Below are 27,449 nucleotides of genomic sequence, written 5' to 3' on the forward strand. Positions count from 1 at the left end.
GCATGCTGCATTCCATGGGGTTGCAAAGAGTTGGGCGTGACTGAGCAGCTAAACAGCAACAACAGTGAACCTGTGAAACCAGGTAATGAGTTATCTGCTTCCAAAGCATAATGGTAGGACAAGCCTAGGATATATATTCCCATGTCCAAAGGGGAAAATTGAAAGAAATCAAGGGGTCACAAGTTCCAAGCAACTCTGAAATGTAGCTGGGCAATTTCCTTTAGATTTTGAGACTTTTGGTGTGATGCTCTGTCCTCCAGGTTGGGGGTGGGAGTCGGCTCAGGAGAGTTTGTAGGCACTTGACTGGAATGACATGGACATCCAAGCATGGGAGGAGATGGTGGTGAGGTTGAGAGGTTGAGAAGAAAAAAGAGGCTTTCTTCTTTTTTTAGCAAAAAGAAAAATTATGTGGAGCCGACCAAAACAGATGGAGCAAAAGGGTGAACATAAAAGTGAACCCATGGTTGTGTGTTAGTGGTCAAACCAACGTGATTAAATTGGTTCAAAGTAGAGGCTTGGCACTGGGAACAGGAAGTGCATCAAAAGTTCAGGAAACAAGCAAAGGCAGAAAAGGAGATTATGGTGACCAGTAGGACTTAGAAAAAGTGTGATCACCTAGGGTGTCTTTGTAAAGAAGGCCAGATCACTGTTAGAGCCAGCCTTCAGACAGATAGTTGAGTCTGCCTGGAGAATGAGTCCAGAGTAGTACGTCTCAGAATTGGAGAGCTCTGAAGGTCCAGATGGGTAGTTTGAGTCACCAGCTATTGAGACCATCATTTTGGGTGTATGAATAAAGGATTGAACCTTGAGGAAGACAGAAAGCTTCCTATCCCCCACCCCCAAAAAACCCCAAAATGCAACAATATAAAACAGAACCATTTGTCTTTTTAGAAATACTGCCTTAGATTTGAAGATTAGGGAGTGTACCTACCTGCCTAAGGAATTCTGTTCTGTTCAGTCGTTCAGTCGTGTCCGACTCTTTGCGACCCCGTGGACTGTAGCCTACCAGGCTTATCCATGGAGTGGGTTACCATTTCCTTCTCCAGGGGATCTTCCCGGCCCAGGGATCGAACCCGGGTCTCCCGCATTGGAGGCAGATGCGTTAACCTCTGAGCCACCAGGGTATAGCAATTCTAATGGAAAGCTGCTGCTGCTGCTGCTGCTAAGTCACTTCAGTCGTGTCCGACTCTGTGCGACCCCCTAGACGGAAGCCCACCAGGCTCCCCCTGGAAACCATATAAGCTGAGGATGGCGATGAAACAGCTTGGAATCTTTGGAGGCTGGGAGTAGATGGGTTTTGCTACGTTGTTTGCTACTGTTGTTGTCCTCTCACCCTAGCTTGCTGATGCTTGTCTTAGTTGAAGTCAGGTGTAGAAACACGGGTCAAAGACCATTCAAGAGGAGGAGCCTTTCTAAAATGAGAGATGTGAATCCATGAATCATTGTCTTTCAGTCTGGCTGTGCATGAATTCGTTACTAACAATGATATCTGTTAAGGTTCTTCCTATTCTGATTGCAAACAATCTTTTATTTGATGCCCGTTCCAGTAAACAAAATCTCTAGGCTGAAATTCGTGATCCTTTTCATCTCCTGGGAGCTTTCTGGAAAAGTCATTACCAATTTTTAAAGTGTTTTCATGAGACCCTGTCAATAATGTAATATACTTCCTTTTGCACCATTGCGGGTGAAAGTTTCTGAAATACTGCTTTTCCCCCATAACCATTTTTTTCAGATGCTCATTGGGTTGAAGGATGTACTGGTGTAGTGGCAGTTGGGCTTCAGTAGACACTATAAACTTGTTTTGTTCTATCTAAATCATCCCCTGGAGAAGGAAATGGTAACCTACTCCAGTATTCTTGCCTTGGAAATCCCTTGGACAGAGGAGCCTGGTGGGCTGCAGGCCATGGGGTCAAAAAAGAACTGGACATGACTTAGTGATTAAAGCAACAACAACAAAAAACCTCTAAACCACTTTTAGATTAGTTTAGTTTAGTCGGGGTCAAAATTCCCTGCTTTTTTGCCATATCTGTTTCCCTTCTATGGGGCAATTTCTTGAGTCCCTAGGAAAGGAATCTTTATTGGATTAGCAGGGCTAGTGGAGAGCAGTGGACATTCTCAAGACTTCACAGGATGAATATTTAAAGCTGCTTTTGGGCTGCAGCATCAGCAAGCTGTTTCTTTTAGTTTCCCCAGTGTCAGGCTTGGAATGCCCTGTTGTTTTGATAATTGCTAAGTGTTTTGGCAACTGTATAACAATTAATAACTGTGCAACCTATTTTTTAATATGGATTGTCCTGAAGAGGTTGAAAACCTTGTTGTTAACACTCCAAAGTTGTTATGTCACTTCAAAAGTATACTGACCTCAATATAAATACTTGTTACATGACCTTGTTACCTTACCAGGGGTTTTCCTGATAGCACAGCAGGTAAAGAATCTGCCTGCAATGCAGGAGACCCCAGTTTGACTCCTTGGTCGGGAAGATTCCCCTGGAGAATGGATAGGCTACCCAATCCAGTATTCTTGGGCTTCCCTGGTGGCTGCTGCTGTTGCTGCTAAGTCACGTCAGTCGTGGCCGACTCTGTGTGACCCCATAGACGGCAACCCACCAGGTTCCCATTTCTGGGATTCTCCAGGCAAGAACACTGGAGTGGGTTGCCATTTCCTTCTCCAATACATGAAAGTGAAAAGTGAAAGTGAAGTCACTCAGTCGTGTCAGACTCTTTGTTACCCCATGGACTGTAGCCTACCAGGCTCCTCCATCCATGGGATTTTCCAGGCAAGAGTACTGGAGTGGGTTGCCATTGTCTTCTCCATGGCTAAGCTGGTAAAAATCTGCCTGCAGTGTGGGAGACCTGGGTTCCATTCCTGAGATGGGACAATCCCCTGAAGAAGGGAATGGCTACCCACTCCAGTATTCTGGACTGTATAGTCCATGGGATTGCAAAGAGTCGGACATGACTGAGTGACTTTCATTTCCCTTCACTTCACCTGACCTTTAGCTAGTTGACAATCTAGAGTGAAGACAATTCATGTGACTTGTTCTGCTGACTTTGTTTCTGGTAAATAAAAGTTTATAATTGCATGCACTGTGGACATTATTGCATTTGCAGCTCTGTAATGACTCTGCTTATCAATTAATAGGACCCATCTGTAAATCTGGTTAGATCAGCCTTATCAATAGGGTTTCTTGTGAATCATTCCTGGGAGCAAGAAGATAATCAATTAACAAAGTACAGTCACAGTTGTTTTCTTGTGATTCTGAGAGCAAAGTTGCAAGAATAATGTCATTACATCCACAAGGTGATACTAAGGGCAGAAAGCAACCATGGGAAGTTTGTTGGCTTACAGAACTGTGCTGAATGGGGTAGAGTTTAGAAGATCTCAAGTGAGTGTGGGATATAAGTAGTTAAAGGAAACCCTGTTCTTATTTCTTTAGTATTCTTTATGAAATAACCCTCATACTTGGTACCAAGTCTAATTTAGTTTTGGAGCATTAAGGCATGTCATCTACAAGCATTTTCATAAAAGCATCAGTTCAGTTCAGTTCAGTCTCTTAGTCTTGTCCAACTCTTTGCAACCTCATGTACCGTAGCACGCCAGGCCTCCCTGTCCATCACTAACTGCCAGAGTTTACTCAAACTCATGTCCACTGGATCCATGATGCCATCTAAGAATCTCATCCTCTATCATCGCCTTCTCCTCCCATCTTCAATCTTTCCCAGCATCAGGGAATTTTTAAATGAGTCAGATTTTCTCATCAGGTGGCCAAAGTATTGGAGTTTCAGCTTCAACATCAGTCCTTCCAATGAATATTCAGGACTGATTTCCTTTAGGATGGACTGGTTGGATCTCCCTGCAGGCCAAGGGACTCTCAAGAGTCTTCTCCAACACCACAGTTCAAAAGCATCAATTCTCTGGTGCTCAGCTTTCTTGATAGTTCAACTCTCACATCCATACATGACAGCTGGAAAAACCATAGCCTTGACTAGACAGACCTTTGTTGGCAAGGTAATGTCTCTGCTTTTTAATACGCTGTCTATAACTTTTCTTCCAAGGAACCAGCGTCTTTTAATTTCATGGCTACAGTCACCATCTGCAGTTATTTTGGAGCCCCCCAAAATAAAGTCTGTCACTGTTTCTTCACTATTTCCCCATCTATCTCCCATAAAGTGATGCAACCAGATGCCATGATCTTAGTTTTCTGAATGTTGTTTTAAGCCAATTTTTTCACTCTCCTCTTTCACTTTCATCAAGAGGCTCTTTAGTTCTTCTTCACTTTCTGACATAATGGTGGTGTCAACTGCATATCTGAGGTTATTGATATTTCTCCTGAAATCTTGATTCCAGCTTGGGCTTCATCCAGCCTGGCATTTCTCATGATGTACTCTGAGTATAAGTCAAATAAGCAAGGTGACAATATACAGCCTTGACATAGTCCTTCCCCATTTGGGATCGCCAAAGAATTGATGCTTTTGGAACTGTGGTGCTGGAGAAGACTCTTGAGAGTCCCTTGGACTGCAAGGAGATCCAACCAGTCCTTTCTAAAGGAGATCATGCCTGGGTGTTCATTGGAAGGACTGATGCTAAAGCTGAAACTCCAATACTTTGGCCACCTCATGCGACGAGTCGACTCACTGGAAAAGAGTCTGAGGCTAGGAGGGATTGGGGGTAGGAGGAGACGGGGATGACAGAGAATGAGATGGCTGGATGGCATCACCGACTTGATGGACATGAGTTTGAGTGAACTCCAGGAGTTGGTGAGGGACAGGGAGGCCTGGCGTGCTGTGATTCATGGGGTCGCAAAGAGTCGGACACGACTGAGCGACTGACCTGAACTGAACTGACCAGTAAACAAAACCTCTAGGTTGAAATTCATGATCCTTTTCATCTCCTGGGAGCTTTCTGGAAAAGTCATTACCAATTTTTAAAGTGTCTTCATGAGACTCTGTCAATAATGTAATATACTTCCTTTTGCACCATTGCAGGTGAAAGTTTCCGAAATACTGCTTTCCGCCCATAACCTTTTTTTTCAGATGCTCATTGGGTTGAAGGATGTACTGGTATAGTGGCAGTTGGGCTTCAGTAGACACTATAAACTTGTTTTGTTCCATCTAAATCATCCCCTGGGGAAGGAAATGGTAACCCACTCCAGTATTCTTGCCTTGGAAATCCCATGGACGGAGGAGCCTGGTGGACTGCAGGCCATGGGGCCACAAAAGAGTTGGACATGACTTAGTGATTAAAACAAAAAAATTAAACAAAAAACCCCCCTCTAAACCACTTTTAGATTAGTTTAGTTTAGTCATGGGGTCAAAATTCCCTGCTTTTGTTGCCATCTCTGTTTCCCTTCTATGGTGGCAATTTCTTGAGTCCCTATGAAAGGAATCTTTTATTGGGTTAGCAGGGCTACTGGAGAGCAGTGGACATTCTCAAGGCTGCACAGGAGGAATATTTAAAGTTGCTGTTGGGCTGCAGCATCAGCAAGCTGTTTCTTTTAATTTCCCCAGTGTCAGGCTTGGAATGCCCTGTTGTTTTGATAATTGCTAAGTGTTTTGGCAATTGTGTAACAATTAATAACTGTGCAGCCTATTTTTTTAAATAGATTGTCCTGAAGAGGTTAAAAACCTCATTGTTTTCTTAGCACTCCAAAGTTATTATGTCACTTCAGAAGTATACTGACCTCAATATAAATACTTGTTACATGACCTTGTTACCTTAGCAGGGATTTCGCTGGTTGCACAGCTGGTAAAGAATCTGCCTGTAATGTGGGAGACCTGGGTTTGATCCCTGGGTTAAGAAGATCCCCTGGAGAAGAGTATGGCTATACATGCAAGTATTCTGGACTGAAGAATTCCATGGACTGTACAGTCCTTGGGGTGGCAAAGAGTCAGACATGACTGACCTTCACTTCACTTCACCTGACCTTTCGTTGACAAGCTAGAGTAAAGACAATTTATGTGACTTGTTCTTCTGACTTTATTTCTGGTAAATAAAAGTTTATAATTACATTCATTGTGGACATTATTGCCTTTGCAACTTTGTAATGACCCTGCTTGTCAATTAAGTAAGACTCATCTGTAGATCTGGTTAGATCAGCCTTACCAATAGGAGTTTCTTGTAAATCATTCCTGGAGCAAGAAGTTAATCAGTTTACAAATTGGAGCCATAGTTGTTTTCTTCTTGTGATGCTGGAAGCAGATTTGTGAGATTAATGTTATTACATCCAACTAAGGCGATATGAAGGGCAGAAAACCACAGTAGTTCATGAGAATTTGTAGGCTTACAGAATTGTGCTGAATGTGGTAGAGTTTAGAAGAGACTCAACTGAGTGTCAGATATAAGCAGTTAAAGGAAAGCCGGTTCCTATTTCTTTAGTATTCTTTCTGAAATAACCCTCACACCTGCTACCAAGTCTAATTTAGTTTTGGAGCATGAAAACAAGTCATCCACAAGCATCAGAGTAAGACAGTAACTGAATATAAATGAAAAAGACTTAAAGAGCATGGTTAAAGACCTGACTACAAAGCAATTATTAAGGAAGTGGGCAATTTCTGTGACATACAATAACTAGTATTAGCACTGACAATATACCAGAACTCTTCAAATTTTAGCAACTTCATATGATTTCTAGAGCCTTTATATTAATAATGTTTACCTATACAACTTAAGAAAATGTATTATTACTCATTTGGCAGTGTTCCCCATGTAATTTTATATACCAGATAAGTTTAATTAGCTTAACGTCTTTCTTTGGGATATACAAGAGCCCTCTGAAGCATCCTGAAGTTAACTGGAGGTCAAAAGGATTTCACGAATTTGATTTTAGAAAGATAGTCAGGAGAACAAAAGGTTTTAAACATCTGGCCAAGTAGGATCGTGTCAGTGTGAAACCACGCTTATTCATACAAACAAAATGACAATAAGATTTCAAAGGCAAGTGAGAAAAGTTACTAGTAAATAGGCTTTGTAAATCTGTTACCAGAAGCAGATGAATATTTCAAGAAAACTTTGTCCTCTCAACAGAGAAGTAAACCAAGTTACAGTTTTACATCATTTCACCTTTAAAATTAAAATTCATTCATTATTTGTGCATTTAAATGTATTTTTAATTGGAGGATAATTACTTTACAACATTATATAAGTTTCTGCCCTATATCAACATGAATCAACCATAGGTAATCATATGTCCCCTTCCTCTTGAACCTCCCTCCTCCCTCCCACCCCATCCCACCTAAATTCAATGTAATCCCTAAACCAAATTTTATGAAAGGACAGTCAGCCAGTTCACTCCAAAGATCCCCCTAGGTCCCTGCCTAGGAAATGTACTGGCAGCCCCTTAAGACTCCAAATCCAAGAAAAACAGCTAGAGTACAATTCAGGAAATTTAAAGCAACGATGTTCAGATATCGGAAGAGCTCACCAAAGCACTTGAAGAATACCAAGAAGAAGGTAGGACTCAAATGGCCCATGCTGGCACCAAACGCTGGTTCAGGGTGGACTCCTGGTGTCCTCTGTGAGTATCTTTGATGTTCTGCCGACTATGCCAAGAAAGTGTTGACAAAAATGCAATTACCTATCAAGTAAAGAAAGTAAAAAGGGGGAATTTTATTTGAGCCAAACTGAGGATTATAAGCCGGACAGCTCTGAGAACTATTCTGCCTATTAGAAACTGAAGACCCAGCCATATACATTTTCAAGACAAAGGATCATACATCAAAATGTGGTGCTAGAGAAGACACTTGAGAGTTCCTTGGACTGCAAGGATATCAAACCAGTCAATCCTAAAGGAAACCAACTCTGAATATTCATTGGAAAGATTGATGCTGAAGAATACTTTGGCCTTCTGATGGGAAGAATCGACTCATTGGAAAAAACCCTGATGCTGGGAAAGTTTGAGGGCAGGAGGAGAAGGGGATGACAGAAGACGATATGGTTCGATGGTATCACTGACTCAATGGACATGATTTTGAACACACTGTGGGAGATGGTGAAGGACAGGAAAGCCTGGCATGCTGCAGTCCATGGGATTGCAATGAGTTGGGTATGACTGAGAGACTGTAAAACATCAGAATGTTCACCAAGGATACACAGTGAACAGGAATTCACAATGACCCCTACAGAGCTGAGAAAGAAGATTTTTCTTTAAGAAGTTACAGTGCTATCATCAGAATAAAGAAAAAAAAAAAAACAATTGACCTTCACATTTCAGCAGGGATCCCCCTCTTTGAGGAGCTCTGTTGATATGTATGCAGATAAACACTGCACATTAGGGAGGGAGGAGGTCCAAAAGAGCAGAGAGAGAATTTTAGGTTTACTTTTTTCTTTTGCTGCCTTAAAACATACATTTTATTTCATCAAAGTATAAAAGTCTTTTTGCCTATGGTAGGCAGAATGTCGATGTCATATCCCCTAGCCCTTGAAGATATGTTAAATTACATAGCAAAGAGAAATGAAATTTGCAGATAGAATTAAGATTGCTAATCTGCAAACCCTCAAATAAGGAGACCATCCTGGATTATCTGGGTAGGACCAGTGTAACCCAAGGGCCCTTCACAGCGGAAGAGGTAAATTGAAGAGAAGAGTCAATAGGAGATATGACTAAGGAAGAATGGTCAGGAAGATGCTAATTTTCTGGACTAGAAAGTGGAGGAAGGGGACCCAAGGAGTGTAGGTGGCTCCTAAAAGCTAAAAAAGGCAATAAAACAGATTGTCCCGTGGAGGCTCCAGGAAAGAATCCAGCCCACCTGACATCTTGACCTTAGCCCACTAAGAACTGGATTGAACTTTAAACCAAGAAGAGGACTGTAAAATAATAAATCTGTATTGTTTTAGGTCACGAAGTTTATGATACTGTGGCCTAAAATTTGCTAGCAAATTATGTGGCCTACTTTGCTACAAAGCCACAGAAAACTTATATTTATCCTAAGTATCAATATTGGCTATCTGACAGAGATTATTTGTGTTATCATATTTATTATATGGGGCTTCCCAGATGGCTCAGTGGTAAAGAATCTGCCTGCCAATGCAGGAGATGCAGATTTAATCCCTGGGTTAATGCAGGTGAAGATCCCCTGGAGAAGGAAATGGCAACCCACTCCAGTATTCTTGCTTGGAAAATTCCATGGACAGAGAAACCCTGTGAGCAGCAATCCATGGGGTCGCAGAGTTGGACACGACTGAGTGACTGAGCATGCACACACTATTTATTATAAAGTAATATTTTAAAAAAATACAGTAGAGGCATTTTTACCGTTCTTTTTAAAAGATATTTTTCTTTACTTTTGATGCTGAAGATTTCAATATGTATTCTATAAACAACTCAACTTTGTGAGGTCTAAAACCTAACTTGTCATCTTTCCAGAGATGTCCTGATAGCCCTCTCTCTGCTCGTGATCCCACTCTTCTTTGGGTGACCTGGGTTTAGAATCAGTCTCCAAGCTCAGCCTGCATATTTCTCAAACCCAACACATATTATTCATTTCCATAGCCTTCCTCTGACTTTATCTCCCTGGTTCTGTGACAGCTATACCGACACGGCCTTTCTGTCTTCATCTCTCTTCACTTTGGTCCATTACGTTCTCTAGAACCAGGAAAATATTCCCTAAGCAAACCTTTCATCCTATTACTCTCTGCCTCCAAATCCAGCCTTGGAATTTCATTTCCAACAGATTCACATTTCAATTTCTCCAATTCAAACCTTTTCATTTCTTCTTTCTTTTGCCACAAAATAATTTTTGACTCCAAGTTTATTATTCTTTTAATCATACCACATAGATTTTGCAGACTGAAGAAATCTGATCCTTATAGCCTATTCTGCCGTGTAAAAACCTCATGTCCTGGATCATTTCATCTGTTTATAAAGATTTTGATTCAAATGGTACTTTAACTCAGACCGAGAGTGTTTATTGCATTGTCCAGAATTTTAAACTTTAGTTTTTTAGTTATTCACTGTGAAATCAATTGATAAGACTAAGAATATAATTGTTCAAGTGATGGGTTTCTATGGTTAAGTATATTAGTGCCAGACTTTGAAACTGCAGAGGACCAGTTAGTGAATATTTTAAGCTTTGTGGTCCAAGATGCACAACCAAATGTACTATGTAGGTATATGCATGAAATCAAAGATGTGTGCATTTGTATAGTAAAAGAGGAAACAAAGTTCACAAATTTTTATTGATAAAATTGAAAATAAAATAGAGCTTTTTTCCCTCTTGGATTGGGGGATGATATTTTATTTAATTGTGATGCAGAATCGTTCTACCTGGTCCCTCGGATGGTAAAGAATCTGCATACCATGCAGGATACCTGGGTTCAATCCCTGGGTCAGGAAGATTCCCTGGAGAAGAGATTGGCTGCCCACTCCAATATTCTTGCCTGGAGAGTTCCATGGACAGAAGAGCCTAGGGGCTACTCTACAAAGAGTTGGACACAACTGAGCGACTATACTTTCACTGTCATCTCCAGTACTCATCTGTGCTGATTCTTCTTGAGATTTTATGTATTTCATCTTGAAAAGCATTTTATCATACATATAGGTATGCAAAATACTATCAGTCCACGAGTATGGATTCTACTTTCTCAGTCATAGTTTGGATATCTAGTAACCCAGTCACTGTATTAATATTTCCGTTTCAAGAACTTGGGTCCTATAGTCATGGTGAGATTTTGCCTTGCCCCTTCCTATATGCTGCTGTCTCTTGGCCCTCGCTTGGCATTGCTGACACCAGTCCCACCTGGACAGCGTGTTCTAGATTCAACTCCAGTTTTAGAACTCCACTCGCCAAGGGCAAGCTAGCATCTGTGCTTCCTAAAGCCATCTGCTTATACGGTTAGCCTTTTCCTGCATTTTTTCATAATAAGCCCTCCTTGAATTTGGCCACCTGCCCATCCAGCCCTGCTATTATTTCATTGGAAGTCTCCCTGTCTTGATGAACTTTTTTCTGTTGTTGGACCTGAGTCTAATATAAACTTCACCTCCACCACACTCAGTGTACCTAGTTTCTCTGAACCTTCCCAGTCCTGCTTGTCCAGCTGCCACCCAAGCTCAGGTGGGAGAACCAGGAAGGGCAGTTGATGTTGGCAGGCCCCTGGGGCTTTCCCAACACATTAACTAGGGGGCTTATGTGATTTTAGAAAATTCCCAGAATTCTGTGCATGCAGGGACCTTGTAAAATTTTTAAATTATTTATTATTGGTGGGGGATGTAATAGTAACTGCCTTCTAGAGCATGAGGATTCTAGCATTAGAATACACAGAGTGAAGTTTCCATAATCCAGAAGGTGGAGATTATTCTAAAATGAAGGGAGAAAGAATAGTGAGACTTCCAGTTCTGTGGACAGAGAAGCCTGGAGGACTACAGTCCATGGGGTGCAGAGTCAGATACGACTAAGCAGGCATGCACGCACGCCTACAAGATTCAAGTAAGTTAGTGCAGGTTCAGAAGACACAGGCAGTCTAGTCCAAAGTCTAAACTGCATGGAAGATATGGATTTGGCTGAGGTCCAGTGCTTAGGAGAACTGTTAGGAAGTTTCCAGGACTTGAGAGACTTGAAAGAGGTTGGAGCTTAGGATTCAGTTAGGGGAAATGTTATAACAGAAAATAGGACTAGAGGTTAGGCAATGCCAGTTCTCTACTGTACACATCTGTACATGCCCCAGGTAGATTATCTGAGGCTTAATTCCCTCAGGCTCTGAAGACCTAAGATATTTCTCCCTTGTAACATCCAACAGTTATTAGCATGGAGATAATCTGAGATCAACTTAGAAAATGAAGAATCCAATGCTGAGTCCTTTACTTTGAAACAGACGTAAGACTTTATCAGAGGTCTCCTGACTTCCTTGTCTGGTCTTTTCTTGTGTTCTCAAGGTTAAAGGGGCTTGGGAAACAAGAGAGGAAGAAGAGAGAATGGCTGTTCTGGCAGTGTGGGAGATTAAACAACTGGTTACCATAGCTTACCCAATCTGACACACAAAGCAAACTGTAACAGAGAGGAAGATAAAGGTGGGAGCACTGAGAACCAGACTTAAAGAGACTAGATAGTCTTAAGTGCAAATGTGCTTAGTCACTCAATCGTGTCCAACTCCTTGCGACACCATGGACTGCAGCCTGCGCGGTTCCTCTGTCCATGGCATTTCCCAGGCAAGAATGCTTACTATGGCTTACTATGCCCTCCCTCAGGGATCTTCCCAACTCAGGGATAGAACTCAGGTCTCCTGCATTGCAGGCAGATTCTTTACCGATTGAGCCACCAGGGAAACCCCAGAAACCCAGAAAGAAAACAAAGGCTTATATTACTAGATGAGTACATGAGTCCTAGGAATAGGACTTATAGTCCTCAGAATATCCTGCTTTTGAGACAAATTGTGATGTCGGTTTAATCTTTCTTTTATATAATCAGTATGTCATAGCACAATAACGACAAAATACCTTGCTGTGGGAATCTGAGGACCTGGCAGAATCTTACTTCCGAGAGATCACTCACCAAGGTGATCTGAGCAGATGACCAAGTCCCTCAGGTCTTTTAGCTTTATCTGATTGCACTCATCTCCCACGCAAGTAAAATCATGCTCAAAATTCTCCAAGCCAGGCTTTAGCAATATGTGAACCGTGAAATTCCAGATGTTCAAGCAGGTTTTAGAAAAGGCAGAGGAACCAGAGATCAAATTGCCAACATCCGCTGGATCATGGAGAAAGCAAGAGAGTTCCAGAAAAACATCTATTTCTGCTTCATTGACTATGCCAAAGCCTTTGACTGTGTGGATCACAATAAACTGTGGAACATTCTGAAAGAGATGGGAATACCAGACCACCTGACCTGCCTCTTGAGAAACCTGTATGCAGGTCAGGAAGCAACAGTTAGAACTGGACATGGAACAACAGACTGGTTCCAAATAGGAAAAGGAGTACGTCAAGGTTGTATATTGTCACCCTGCTTATTTAACTTCTATGCAGAGTACATCATGAGGAACGCTGGGCTGAAAGAAGCACAAACTGGAATCCAGATTGCCAGGAGAAATATCAATAACCTCAGAAATGCAGATGACACCACCCTTATGGCAGAAAGTGAAGAGCAACTAAACAGCCTCTTGATGAAAGTGAAAGAGGAGAGTGAAAAGGTTGGCTTGAAGCTCAACATTCAGAAAACAAAGATCATGGCATCTGGTCCCATCACTTCATGGGAAATAGATGGGGAAACAGTGTAAACAGTGTCAGACTTTTTTTGGGGGGCTCCAAATTCAGTGCGGATGCTGATTGCAGCCATGAAATTAAAAGACGCTTACTCCTTGGAAGGAAAGTTATGACCAACCTAGATAGTATATTAAAAAGCAGAGACATTACTTTGCCAACAAAGGTCCGTCTAGTCAAGGCTATGGTTTTTCCCGTGGTCATGTATGGATGTGAGAGTTGGACTGTGAAGAGGGCTGATCACCAAAGAATTGATGCTTTTGAACTGTGGTGTTGGAGAAGACTCTTGAGAGTCCCTTGGACTGCAAGGAGATCCAACCAGTCCATCCTAAAGGAGATCAGTCCTGGGTGTTCATTGGAAGGACTGATGCTAAAGCTGAAACTCCAATACTTTGGCCACCTCATGTGACGCGTTGACTCACTGGAAAAGAGTCTGATGCTGGGAAGGATTGTGGGCGGGAGGAGAAGGGGACGACCGAGAATGAGATGGCTGGATGGCATCACCAACTCGATGGACATGAGTTTGAGTGAACTCTGGGAGTTGGTGATGGACAGGGAGGCCTGGCGTGCTGTGATTCATGGGGTCGCAAAGAGTCGGACACGACTGAGCGACTAAACTGAACTGTAGTGGCTTCCCACGTGGCATCAGTTGTAAAGAACCTGCCTGCCAATGCAAGAGACATAAAAGAGAAGGGTTCTATATCTGGGTCAGGAAGATCCCCTGGAGAAAGGCATGGCAACCACTCTAGTATTCTTGCCTGGAGAATCACAGGGACAGAGGAGCATGGAGGGCTATGGTCCATAGGGTTGCACAGAATCGGACACAACTGAAGCGACTTAGCATGCACACATGTACAATTGGCAAGTTTGATTAGAATCCAGAGTGAACGTTTTCAGGAGAGAATTCAAAAGTGCATATAGGACTCAAAGCAAAGTGTTTAGACGAATCTTGGCTACATAAAAAAATATCGCTAGGAAGGATATTTAAATATACTGCTTCCTTTGTCAAAACTTCAGAAGGTTTTAATTCTATCAATGTGAAACCTGGGCTTCATGATTTAAAAATTAAAATTTAAAAGCTGCTTTAGGCAATTCTAAGTTTACCCAGTACAGAGAACCATTTGCCAAAGATATTCAAATACGGTTTTGTGCTTTTCTGAATTTCTAAAGAACTGGTGGTTCATTGTGGTCCATGGAAAGAAATCCGTAAGACCCTGAATTAGACTTTTTCAAAGGACAAAAGGAACAGTTGTCTACAGTGTACAGGAAATGAACTTTCATCTCATGACACTATTGTCATTACAGCTTTTTTTCCTGTCTTAACCATCCAATCATTAAAGAGCTGTGCTCTTTCCAAATACTTAAAAGTCAGTCACTGTGATGTAATTCATGCAGTTTCTCTTTGTCAGACTAGAAAAAGGAAATCAGTGTACTGTCTTCTGGTAGAACAGGTTTATTTAGCTAACAGAACAATGCAATCTACACTGAGCTTATCAACAGAAGAAACTGTTAAGAGAAAGACTGCTAAGAAGTATAAAATAATTTGTATTGTAAGTACATTTTAACGTTTTCACCTTTGTAGTTTGTGGCAAAAGGTAGGGGTATGACTCTAGGATTGTATTTGTTTGTGTTGCTATTTAAATATGAAGTTTTAAGTAACTGTGTTCAGTTTTATCCCTGATGACAACTCTAAAGAAAAGTGAAGGATTTAAATCACATTTTGCAAATAGGAAATTTGCATGCTGCTGTTGCTGCTAAGTCACTTCAGTCGTGTCCGACTCTGTGTGACCCCATAGACGGAAGCCCACCAGGCTCCCCCGTCCCTGGGATTCTCCAGGCAAGAACACTGGAGTGGGTTGCCATTTCCTTCTCCAATGTGTGAAAGTGAAAAGTGAAAGTGAAGTCGCTCAGTCGTGTCCGACCTTTAGCGACCCCACGGACTGCAGCCTACCAGGCTGCTCCATCCATGGGATTTTCTAGGCAAGAGTACTGGAGTGGCTTGCCATTGCCTTCTCCGAAGAAATTTGCATAGCAAAATTTGGTCAATCTGAAAAACTTGGATCTGTGGCAAAATATTTAGCAGCACTGATTTTAGCATGATTATAATTATAATTATTTCCCAAGTCACCTTTGTGCACAAGTATGTTAAGACCAAAGGGTGAGGAATTAAAATCAGTGTCTTTAATTCTTCCTTCAATTCTTGATGTTGTGCCATTTAACTTCACTCCTAGGGATGGTCTCTTTTGCCTGTTTTCTCTTTCTTGTTCTTTTGTACTGTAGGATCTTCCCTGTCCTAAAACAAAAACTTTCCTTGATTTTATTACATTCTCTTTTCCTTTTACCATCGAACTTCTGATTGTCTTCATCAGTTTTCTCACCAGTCAACTGTTTTTTATTCTCTAGTTTTTGGGTTTTTGTTGTTTTTTTTACTGCACTGAAGTCGCCTCCTCAAAAGTCAATCCTTCTCCCCTGTCCTTCTCTCTGCGAAGTCTCCATGAGAACAGTACACAGATATTGTGGAGTAATTTCTCATTTTGAATTCTCTCCCCTTGCTTTCATGATGACATTGAAATTCCTGTTTTTATCACTTTTATCCTTATCTGAATTATTTGTTTATTTATCTTTCTTCTCTTTGGGCATTTCACCAAACACTGTGTGAAGATCTTTTCATTAGAGACTCTAACCTTTCATGGATTTAAGAGTGTATTCTCCACCAAGGATTCCGCATAAGCCACTAGTTCTCCCCTTTGACTGAGTTTCAGTCCTAAGTTAGCAAGTGCCTGCTTGCCCTTCCTCCAGCATCTACCTTACAGTCAAAACCATTTGCCTGATTTTCTCACAACTATCCCACTGCAGTTTTCTCCTAGAATCCCAACTTTACTTAATGCTCTCACCATTCTCTCTTTCATGCAAGCATTGTTTGGAGGTGTAAGTGAAACAATGTGTGTAAATATTGAGCTTAATAACTATAACAAAGGGAACTCTCAAGATATTCCATTTATTTTTCTGGGAAATTTGACATTTGTTATTCTGGGAACTTTATGCCATTTATCATACTTATCCTATCTTATAAATAAAGGGAATTATCAATTTCTTGAGAGCAAATCTTGTTCATCATATATTTCCCTTCTTTGTATCCTTTTAATGGTTTATTAGTACACATAAATAGAAGCTCAATATTTTAAAATCATAGTTTCAACCCTACTATTTCTAGATTTTGGTAAAAGTGTATTAAGAAATTTCAAACGTATCTGTGTTTCTAGCATTCTTTATTCAGTTAAACTAAAATCAAATGTTCAATTCAGTTCAGTTCAGTTGCTCAGTCATGTCCGACTCTCCGCGACCCCATGAATCACAGCACGCCAGGCCTCCCTGTCCATCACCACCTCCCGGAGTACACTCAAACTCATGTCCGCAGAGTCGGTGATGCCATCCAGCCATCTCATTCTCTGTCGTCCCCTTCTCCTCCCGCCCCCAACCTTTCCTAGCATCAGAGTCTTTTCCAGTGAGTCAACTCGTCATATGAGGTGGCCAAAGTATTGCAGTTTCAGCTTTAGCATCAGTCCTTCCAATGAACACCCAGGATTGATCTTCTTTAGAATGGACTGGTTGGATCTCCTTGCAGTCCAAGGGACTCTCAAGAGTCTTCTCCAACACCACAGTTCAAAAGCATCAATTCTTTGGCGATCAGCTTTCTTCACAGTCCAACTCTCACATCCATACATGACCACGGGAAAAACCATAGCCTTGACTAGACGGACCTTTGTTGGCAAAGTAATGTCTCTGCTTTTTAATATACCATCTAGGTTGGTCATAACTTTCCTTCCAAGGAGCAAGCGTCTTTTAATTTCATGGCTGCAATCAGCATCTGCAGTGATTTTGGAGCCCCAAAAAATAAAGTCTGACACTGTTTCCACTGTTTTTCCATCTATTTCTCATGAAGTGATGGGACCAGATGCCATGATCTTTGTTTTCTGAATGTTGAGCTTCAAGCCAACCTTTTCACTCTCCTCTTTTACTTTCATCAAGAGGCTTTTTAGTTGCTCTTCACTTTCTGCCATAAGAGTAGTATCATCTGCATATCTGAGGTTATTGATATTTCTCCCGGCAATCTGGATTCCAGTTTGTGCTTCTTTCAGCCCAGCGTTCCTCATGATGTACTCTGCATAGAAGTTAAATAAGCAGGGTGACAATATACAGCCTTGACGCACTCCTCTTCCTACTTGGAACCAGTCTATTGTTCCATGTACAGTTCTGACTGTTGCTTCCTGACCTGCATACAGGTTTCTCAAGAGACAGGTCAGGTGGTCTGGCATTCCCATCTCTTTCAGAATTTTCCACAGTTTATTGTGATCCACACAGTCAAAGGCTTTGGCATAGTCAATGAAGCAGAAATAGATGTTTTTCTGGAACTCTCTTGCTTTCTCCATGATCCAGCGGATGTTGGCAATTTGATCTCTGGTGCCTCTGCCTTTTCTAAAACCTGCTTGAACATCTGGGAGTTCACGGTTCACATATTACTGAAGCCTGGCTTGGAGAATTTTGAGCATGACTTACTATCGTGTGAGATGAGTGCAATTGTATGGTAGTTTGAGCATTCTTTGGCATTGCCTTTCTTTGGGATTGGAATGAAGACTGATCTTTTCCAGTCCTGTGGCCACTGCTGTGTTTTCCAAATTTGCTGGCATATTGAGTGCAGCACTTTCACAGCATCATCTTTCAAGATTTGAAATAGCTCCACTGGAATTCCATTACCTCCACTAGCTTTGTTCGTAGTGATGCTCTCTAAGGCCCGCTTGACTTCACATTCCAAGATGTCTGGCTCTAGGTCAGTGATCACGTTATCGTGACTATCTTGGTCTTGAAGATTTTTTTGTACAGTTCTTCTGTGTATTCTTGCCACCTCTTCTTAATATCTTCTGCTTCTGTTAGGTCCATACCATTTCTGTCCTTTATCGAGCCCATCTTTGCATGAAATGTTCCCTTGGAATCTCTTATTTTCTTGAAGAGATCTCTTGTTTTTCCTATTGTGTTGTTTTCCTCTATTTCTTCGCATTGATCACTGAGGAAGGCTTTCTTATCTCTCCTTGCTATTCTTTGGAACTCTGCATTCAGATGCTTCTATCTTTCCTTTTCTCCTTTGCTTTTCGCTTGTCTTCTTTTCACAGCTATTTGTAAGGCCTCCTCAGACAGCCATTTCGCTTTTTTGCATTTCTTTTCCATGGGGATGGTATTGGTCCCTGTATCCTGTACAATGTCACGAACCTCCGTCCAGAGTTCATCAGGCACTCTATCTATCAGATCTAGTCTCTTAAATCTATTTTTCGGTAATTTTTGGAGTTCAGAGTACTCCCCTCCACAATTTGTAGATAGCATAAGATAGTTTAAGATATATTTGCACCTTAATATCAAGAAACTTATTCAGAGTTACATAGTTAGAGTCATGATTATACAAGATTGAAAATGAACCTTCTTACCCTTGAGGGCTTCCCAGGTGGCTCAGTGGTAAAGAATCCACCTGCCAGTACAGGAGATATAGGAGACTTGGGTTTGATCCCTGGGGCAAGAAGATCCCCTAGAAGAGGAAATGGCAATCCACTCCAGTATTTTTGCCTGGAGAATCTCATTGACAGAGGAGCCTGGCAGGCTACAGTCCATGGGGTCACAAAGAGTCAGACATGACTGATAGTCTTAACGACAGCTACAGCAACAACAAAAGACAACTAGATGTTACTTATTTTTCCAGCAAGTTTGAATGGTAAAAGAACCACAAACAAGGTGTAAACTGAAATATAGCTGACTCTGACTCGTGAGGTTTATCATAGGAAAGTTTTCCAGTGCATTTTTGCTTTGTAACATTTTTAGCCTTAATCTAAAAGCCACAGAGTGGCTTTTGAGAATCACAATAAGGGGGAAAGTGCTAATGGTATTATTTAATAACTGTTTATGTTCACTTTCCTCTTCATCTTCTCTAATGAATGAACATCCGTTGGAGGTCACTGACCTTGGGCTAACTTTGAAACTTCATATGAGAATTGTTTTCATAGTATTTAACACGTTTCCCCATCCTTCAATTCACTTCCATTTTAAAAGTTAGATGGATTAATTTTTAGTCGATTTCCAGAAGGCAAACAAACAAACAAATCTATATAGGGTCTTTATCATCAAAAGCAAATTTTGACACTGTTTTTTTTTTCTTTCATTAAAGTGATTTAAAAGAAAAACTAACAAATTTCATTGGCATTATAAAATACTTTCTAATGTCAGCTTGAGAGTTGCAAGGTAAGTTTTATTTGGTACAAAATGAGAGCTGAAGCCCAGTAGAAATCACCTCAGATAGCTCTGAGAGATAGCTCCAAAGAGGCAGTGGGGAAAGGTCAATATATAAGATTTTGGTGAAGGGAGTTGTTATTCAGTCACTCAGTCAAGTCGAACTCTTTGCTACCCATATACTGCAGCACACCAAGCTTTCCTGTCCTTCCCCATCTCTCTGAGTTTTCTCAAACTCATGTCTGAGTTTGAATTGGTGATACCATCCACCTTCTCATCCTCTGTTGCCCTGTTCTCCTGTCCTCAATCTTTTCCAGCATTAGGGTCTTTTCCAATGAGTCTGCACTTTGCATCAGATGGCCAAGGTATTGGAGCTTCAGCTTCAGCATCAGTCCTTCCAATGTATATTCAGGGCTGATTTCCTTTAGGATTGACTGGTTTGATTTCCTTGCTGTCCAAGGGATTCTTCAAGAGTTTTCTCTAGCATCACTGTTCGAAAGCATCAATTTTTGAGCACTCAGCCTTCTTTATGGTCTAACTCTCACATCCATACATGACTACTGGAAAAAGCATAGCTTTGACTTATGGACCTTTGTCAGAAATGTAATGTCTCTGCTTTTTAATATGCTGTCTAGGTTTGTCATAGCTTTTCTTCCAAGGAGCAAGCATCCTTTAATTTCATGGTTTCAGTCACCATCTGCAGTGACTTTGGAGCCCAAGTAAATAAAGTCTGTCAGTGTTTCCAGTTCCCCACCCCCTATCTATTTGCCATGAAGTGATGGGGCCAGATGTCATGATCCTAGTTTTTTGAATGTTGAGCTTTAAGCCAGCTTTTTCACTCTCCTCATTCACCTTCATGAATGGAATGAGAAGTTCAGTGCTATTAAGCACTCATTCTACAAAAGATTTTCTGTTAGTCATCTCATCATGAAGAGATTTAGTGTTTTTCTAAATATGAAGAGATGCAGGGATTGGAATCCTGAAATCAGTTTCTGAAAATATCTAGCTATCTAAAGACCTGTTCCACCAGATTCCCTGGAGCATGGAGTGCCTCACTCCGCCCTGAACTCCCTCGGGGGGTGTTAGAGATCAACAGCTGCAACAGCACAGGGTTCACCCTCCCACAGAGTCAGATGGCACATGCCCTTGTGCCCTTGTTCAGTCTCTGGCAATGCTCTTGGCAAGTGCCAGTTTATGGAAGTGCAAGTATTAGTTGCTCACTCTTTGTGATTCCTGTGAACTGTAGCCCATCAGGCTCCTTTGTCCATGAAATTCTCCAGGCAAGAATGCTGGAGTGGGCTGCTGTTTCCTTCTCCAGGGGAATCTTCCTAATCCAGGGATCAAACCTGGGTCTCCTGCATTGCAGGCAGATTCTTTATCATCTGAGCCACCAGGGACACAATTTTGTAGTTGACATAAGCAATCTGCACACCTAATTAATTACCTAAGTAAACTGTGTGTTCAAGCTCTGTCATCCAGGATACTTATCATTGGACTTGATGGAGAAAGAGGTTAGTGAAAAGAGTTCTCTTTAATTTATGTCACAGTTTAATTTCAGTCATAGTATGAAGTCCATTACACTGAAGAGCTTTGTCAGCGTGGTGATAATGATTATACACACAATCTTTAGTCAATGACTTCCAGATTACCCTAAAACATTTGTGTGCTATGTAGATCAAAGCAGATAATTTGCTAGTTAATTGTTTGGAGATTATATTTTTATGTGTTAAATATCTTCAGAGGAGAGTGAAAAAGTTGGCTTAAAGTTCAACATTCAGAAAACTAAAATCATGGCACCTGGTCCCATCACTTCATGGCACATAGATGGGGAAACAGTGGAAACCATGGCTGACCTTATTTTTCTGAGCTCCAAAATCACTGCAAATGGTGATCGCAGTCATGAAATTAGAAGACGTTTACTCCTTGGAAGGAAAGTCATGGCCAACCTAGACAGCATATTAAAAAGCAGAGACATTACTTTGTCAACAAAGGTCCGTCTAGTCAAGGTTATGGTTTTCCCAGTGGTCATGTATGGATGTGAGAATTGGATTATAAAGAAAGCTGAGTGCAGAAGAATTGATGCTTTTGAACTGTGGTGTTAGAGAAGACTCTTGAGAGTCCCTTGGACTACAAGGAGATCCAAACAGTCCAACTGGGTGTTCATTGGAAGGACTGATGTTGAAGCTGAAACTCCAGTACTTTGGCCACCTGATGCGAAGAGCTGAGTCATTGGAAAAAACCCTGATGCTGGGAAAGATTGAGGGCAGGAGAAGAAGGGGACAACAGAGGATAAGATGGTTGGATGGCATCACTGACTCAATGGATATGCTGCGGTTCATGGGGTCGCAAAAAGTCGGACATGACTGAGCAACTAAACTGAACTGAACTGAAATATCTTCACTATTTTCTCATGATCAGAAATCCTGTTTCCTGGAAATGAGGTAGTTCATGATTTCAGAGTTTTGGGATACTTTTAAATAAATAAGCGCTTCCTTTTGGCTCAGAAGGTAAAGAATTTGCCCACAATGCAGGAGACCAGGGTTTGATCCCTGAGTTGGGAAGATCCTCTGGAGAAGGGAATGGCAAACTACTCCAGTTTCTTGCTTGTGGAATTCCTTGGAAAGAGGAGCCTGGTAGGCTACAGTCCATGGGATTGCAAAGAGTTGGACAGGACTGAGTGACTAAAATAAATAAATCATTTAAGTACATGATCTCCAAACATGTATCTAGTTAAGAAAGGAAAATGTGCAAAGACAATTGGCCCCCTTGGTCTTGTTTTTACTTTAACTCAATTTGGGGTTAAATCAACTGGAACTAATGTATTTGAATTTAAAATCTGTAATCAATGATATTTTAAAATTATGGTATTATGAAAAGCTAGCACACTTTGTTCCCACAACAATCACCCAGCAAATGAGTGAGTGAAAGTTGCTTATTGGTGTCTGACTCTTTGCTACCCCATGGACTATAGCCTGCCAGGCTCCTCTTTCCATGGAGTTCTCCAGGCAAGAATATTGGAGTGGGTTACCATTCACTTCTCCAGGGGATCTTCCTGACTCAGGGATTGAACCCTGGTCTCCTGCATTGTGGGCAGGTTCTTTACCATCTGGGCTACCACTGCTAGCACACTGTGCTCCCCTAACAATCATTGGGGGTGACGGGGTATCTGGATTTTTGGATATTTTAACGAAATTGTAAAGGTCACATTTTTAAAAATTTTATAACAGGTTCTTCTCATTTTGCTGGTGGCTGTGTCAATTGCATTAGGCCTGGTGGCTGGACTCAGACGACAAGAAGAGCAAGGTACATCCCTCAGCATTTCCTCAGAATATTTTTTTCCTTTTTTTTCTCCTCACCTTCACTGTTAGAACTTGGACTTGCCTCCTCTCTCCTGCATGTAGCTCTCCCCCTGCTAGGCTCCTCTTTTTCCCACACCCCATTTTCCTGTGGTTTGCACTATCCATTGCCACTTCTGGACTTTTCCCTTTGATCTCATCTCCCTTCTTCTTTGAGGTTCATATCATCCCAGTTTTTCCCAACTTACTTTTCATCACCTTTCTAGAGGACTTTGGTAACTGGATCAAAGGTTCCTTCTCTCCCTACTGCTGCTGCTGCTGCTGCTGCTAAGTCACTTCAGTCGTGTCCGACTCTGTGTGACCCCACAGACGGCAGCCCACCAGGCTCCCCCGTCCCTGGGATTCTCCAGGCAAGAACACTGGAGTGGGTTGCCATTTCCTTCTCCAATGTGTGAAAGTGAAAAGTGAAAGTGAAGTCGCTCAGTCATGTCTGACCCTTAGCGACCCCACAGACTGCAGACTACCAGGCTCCTCCATCCATAGGACTTTACCAGATGATAAACTTGGCCTTGGAAGTCTTAATTGCTTCACTCCCAGGACCTCTAGCCACCACATTTGTACTTGACATCACGTTAATATTACCCTATCCTTGAAATCTCACTATTTCTTGGTTAGGCAGTGCCACTTTCCTGAAATAGAGTGCACAGTAAGAGCTTCACAACTATTATTATTATTATTTTTGTCATAAGAAGAAAGAAAAAATAGGAGATTCATGGCTCAAAATATCAAAACACCTCACATGTCTTTTGCCATATCCTATTAGTATGTAAGAGTAAATAAACCATTTACAAGTGACTCTATAAATAAACTTTATGTGCATTTACTATAATCTTGCCATGTATTGTTTAGACACTTTTACTCAAGGAACGTATTGAAAGGTTGTTGCTGACACACAAAAAGATGCCGGGATTCTTGGCCTCCGGAGGAGAAGAATTCAATCTGAGGCCAGAGATGAGACTTGATGGCTCAGAGCTTTGTGTAATAAAGTTTTATTAAAGTATACAGGAGACAGAGAAAGCTTCTGATATAGGCATCAGAAGGGGGCAGAAAGAGAACCCCCTTGCTAGTGTTAGCAATGGAATTATATACTCTCTAAATAGTCATTCAGTTCAGTTCAGTTCACTCAGTCGTGTCAAACTCTTTGAGACCCGTGAATCACAGCACGCCAGGCCTCCCTATCCATCACCAACTCCCAGAGTTCACTCCAACTCATGTCCATCAAGTCAGTGATGCCATCCAGCCATCTCATTCTCTGTCATCCCCTCCTCCTCCTGCCCCTATCCCTCCCAGCCTCAGAGTCTTTTCCAGTGAGTCAGCTCTTCACATGAGGTGGCCAAAGTATTGGAGTTTCAGCTTTAGCATCAGTCCTTCCAATGAACACCCAGGACTGATCTCCTTTAGAATGGACTGGTTGGATCTCCTTGCAGTACAAGGGACTCTCAAGAGTCTTTTCCAACACCACAGTTCAAAAGCATCAATTCTCTGGTGATCACCTTTCTTCACAGTCCAACTCTCACATCCATACATGACCACGGGAAAAACCATAGCCTTGACTAGACGGACTTTGGTTGGCAAAGTAATGTCTCTGCTTTTTAATATGCTATCTAGGTTGGTCATAACTTTTCTTCCAAGGAGTAAACGTCTTTTAATTTCATGGCTGCAATCACCATCTGCAGTGATTTTGGAGCCCCCCCCGCAAAAAAGTCTGACACTGTTTCCACTGTTTCCCCATCTATTGGCCATGAAGTGATGAGACCAGATGCCATGACCTTAGTTTTCTGAATGTTGAGCTTTAAGCCAACCTTTTCACTCTCCTCTTTCACTTTCATCAAGAGGCTTTTTAGTTCCTCTTCACTTTCTGCCATAAGGGTGGTGTCATCTGCATATCTGAGGTTATTGATATTTCTCCCAGCAATCTGGATTCCAGCTTGTGCTTCTTCCAGCCCAGCGTTCCTCATGATGTACTCTGCATAGAAGTTAAATAAGCAGGGTGACAATATACAGCCTCGACGTACTCCTTTTCCTATTTAGAACAATCTGTTGTTCCATGTCCAGTTCTAACTGTTGCTTCCTGACCTGCATACAGGTTTCTCAAGAGGCAGGTCAGGTGGTCTGGTATTCCCATCTCTTTCAGAATGTTTCACAGTTTATTGTGATCCACACAGTCAAAGGCTTTGGCATAGTCAATGAAACAGAAATAGATATTTTTCTGGAACTCTCTTGCTTTCTCCATGATCCAGCGGATGTTGGCAATTTGATCTCTGGTTCCTCTGCCTTTTCTAAAACCAGCTTGAGCAACTGGATGGTCACAGTTCATGTATTACTGAAGCGTGGCTTGGACAATTTTGAGCATTACTTTACTAGCGTGTGAGATGAGTGCAATTGTGCCGTAGTTTGAGCATTCTTTGGCATTGCCTTTCTTTGGGATTGGAATGAAAACTGACCTTTTCCAGTCCTGTGGCCACTACTGAGTTTTCCAATTTGCTGGCATATTGAGTGCAGCACTTTCACAGCAACATCTTTCAGGATTTGAAATAGCTCAACTGGAATTCCATCACCTCCACTAACTTTGTTCATACTGGTGTTTTCTAACGCCCACTTGAAATCACATTCCAAGATGTCTGGCTCTAGGTGAATAATCACACCATCATGATTATCTTGGTCATGAAGATCTTTTTTGTATAGTTCTTCTGTGTATCTTGCCACCTCTTCTTATTATCTTCCACTCTGTCAGGTCCCTACCATTTCTGTCCTTTATCGAGCCCATCTTTGCATGAAATGTTCCCTTTGTATCTCTAATTTTCTTGAAGAGATCTCTAGTCTTTCCTATTTTGTTGTTTTCCTCTATTTCTTTGCATTGATCACTGAGGAAGGCTTTCTTATCTCTCCTTGCTATTCTTTGGAACTCTGCATTCAGATGTTTATATATTTCCTTTTCTCCTTTGTTTTTCACTTCTCTTCTTTTCTCAGCTATTTGTAAGGCCTCCTCAGACAGCCATTTTGTTTTTTTGCATTTCTTTTCCATGGAGATGGTCTTGGTCCCTGTCTCCTGTACAATGTCACGAACCTCCGTCCAGAGTTCATCAGGCACTCTATCTATCAGATCTAGTCCATTAAATCTGTTTCTCACTTCCACTGTATAATCATAAGGGTTTGATTTAGGTCTTATCTGAATGGTCTAGTGGTTTTCGCTACTTTCTCAATTTAAGTCTGAATTTGGCAATAAGGAATTCATGATCTGAGCCACAGGCAGCTCCCGGTATTGTTTTTGCTAACTGTATAGAGCTTCTACATCTTTGGCTGCAAAGAATATAATCAATCTGATTTCGGTGTTGACCATCTTGTGATGTCCACGTGTAGAGTCTTCTCTTGAGTTGTTGGAAGAGGGTGTTTGTTATGACCAGTGCGTTCTCTTGGCAAAACTCTATCAGCCTTTGCCCTGCTTCATTCCATACTCCAAGGCCAAATTTGCCTGTTACTCCAGGTGTTTCTTGACTTCCTACTTTTGCATTCTAGTCACCTATGATGAAAAGGATATCTTTTTTGGGTGTTAGTTCTAAAAGGTCTTTTAGGTCTTCATAGAGCCATTCGACTTTGGCTTCTTCAGCATTACTGGTTGGGGCATAGGCTTGGATTACTGTAATATTGAATGGTTTGCCTTGGAAACAAACAGAGATCATTCTGTCATTTTTGACAGAATGTGGTCCACCAGAGAAGGGAATGGCAAACCACTTCAGTATTCTTGCCTTGAGAACCCCATGAACAGTATGAAAAGCCAAAATGATAGGATACTGAATGAGGAACTCCCCAGGTCGGTAGGTGTCCAATATGCTACTGGAGATCTGTGGATAAATAACTCCAGAAAGAATGAAGGGATGGAGCCAAAGCAAAAACAATACCCTGTTATGGATATGACTCGTGATAGAAGCAAGGTCCAATGCTGTAAAGAGCAATATTGCATAGGAACCTGGAATGTTAGGTCCGTGAATCAAGGCAAATTGGAAGTGGTCAAACAGGAGAATGCAAGAGTGAACGTCGACATTCTAGGAATCAGTGAACTAAAATGGACTTGAATGGGAGAATTTAACTCAGACGACCATTATATCTACTACTGTGGGCAGGAATCCCTTACAAGAAATGGAGTAGCCATCATGGTCAACAAAAGAGTCCAAAATGCAGTACTTGGATGCAGTCTCAAAAACCACAGAATGACCTCTGTTCGTTTCCAAGGCAAACCATTCAATTATTTATTACAGTGAATGGAAAGAATGTCTGGAGGTACTAAAGACCTCACTAGACCTACTCCCATAATTTACATTTTAAGATTATACGATTAGCCAGAAGATTTTTTTCCAGGGACTTTCCTCAAGCAGGATACATTATTGATATGTAATCCTAAGGAATGTAGAGGGAAAAGAAGTTTATCCTTTTTTCCTCCTTGAGAACTCCAGACCCCTCTCTCCTTGGGGACCCCTAGACTTCTTATCAACCTGCCTAGGAAATGACTCTTTCAGTATGAGGTCAAATGTTAGATAATTTATTCTCCTTTTTAATTTGGTTTATCAGCTTCTAATTTGACTCCAGTGGAGAAAGTCTGATTGCTTCTTCATTGGGAGAAACTTGGTGATGTTAGCTG

The 27,449-nt window shown here is 41.5% G+C and overlaps 1 protein-coding gene across 1 annotated transcript in view; it reads left to right on the forward strand.

The window, feature by feature from the left end:
- Positions 1–14,609: 14,609 nt before the first annotated feature.
- Positions 14,610–27,449, forward strand: part of ENPP3 (ectonucleotide pyrophosphatase/phosphodiesterase 3) — an 88,044-nt gene continuing 75,204 nt past the window's right edge. The window contains exons 1-2 of the mRNA XM_055433134.2: positions 14,610–14,737; positions 22,685–22,760. Coding sequence (XP_055289109.2) covers positions 14,660–14,737; positions 22,685–22,760 — 154 coding nt within the window. The 5' untranslated portion in view covers positions 14,610–14,659. The remainder of the gene's footprint in view (positions 14,738–22,684; positions 22,761–27,449) is intronic.

This window comes from Moschus berezovskii, chromosome 10, assembly GCF_049115385.1.
Source record: "Moschus berezovskii isolate FMDL1 chromosome 10, NW_MosBer_1.0, whole genome shotgun sequence".
Classification (NCBI taxonomy): domain Eukaryota; kingdom Metazoa; phylum Chordata; class Mammalia; order Artiodactyla; family Moschidae; genus Moschus; species Moschus berezovskii.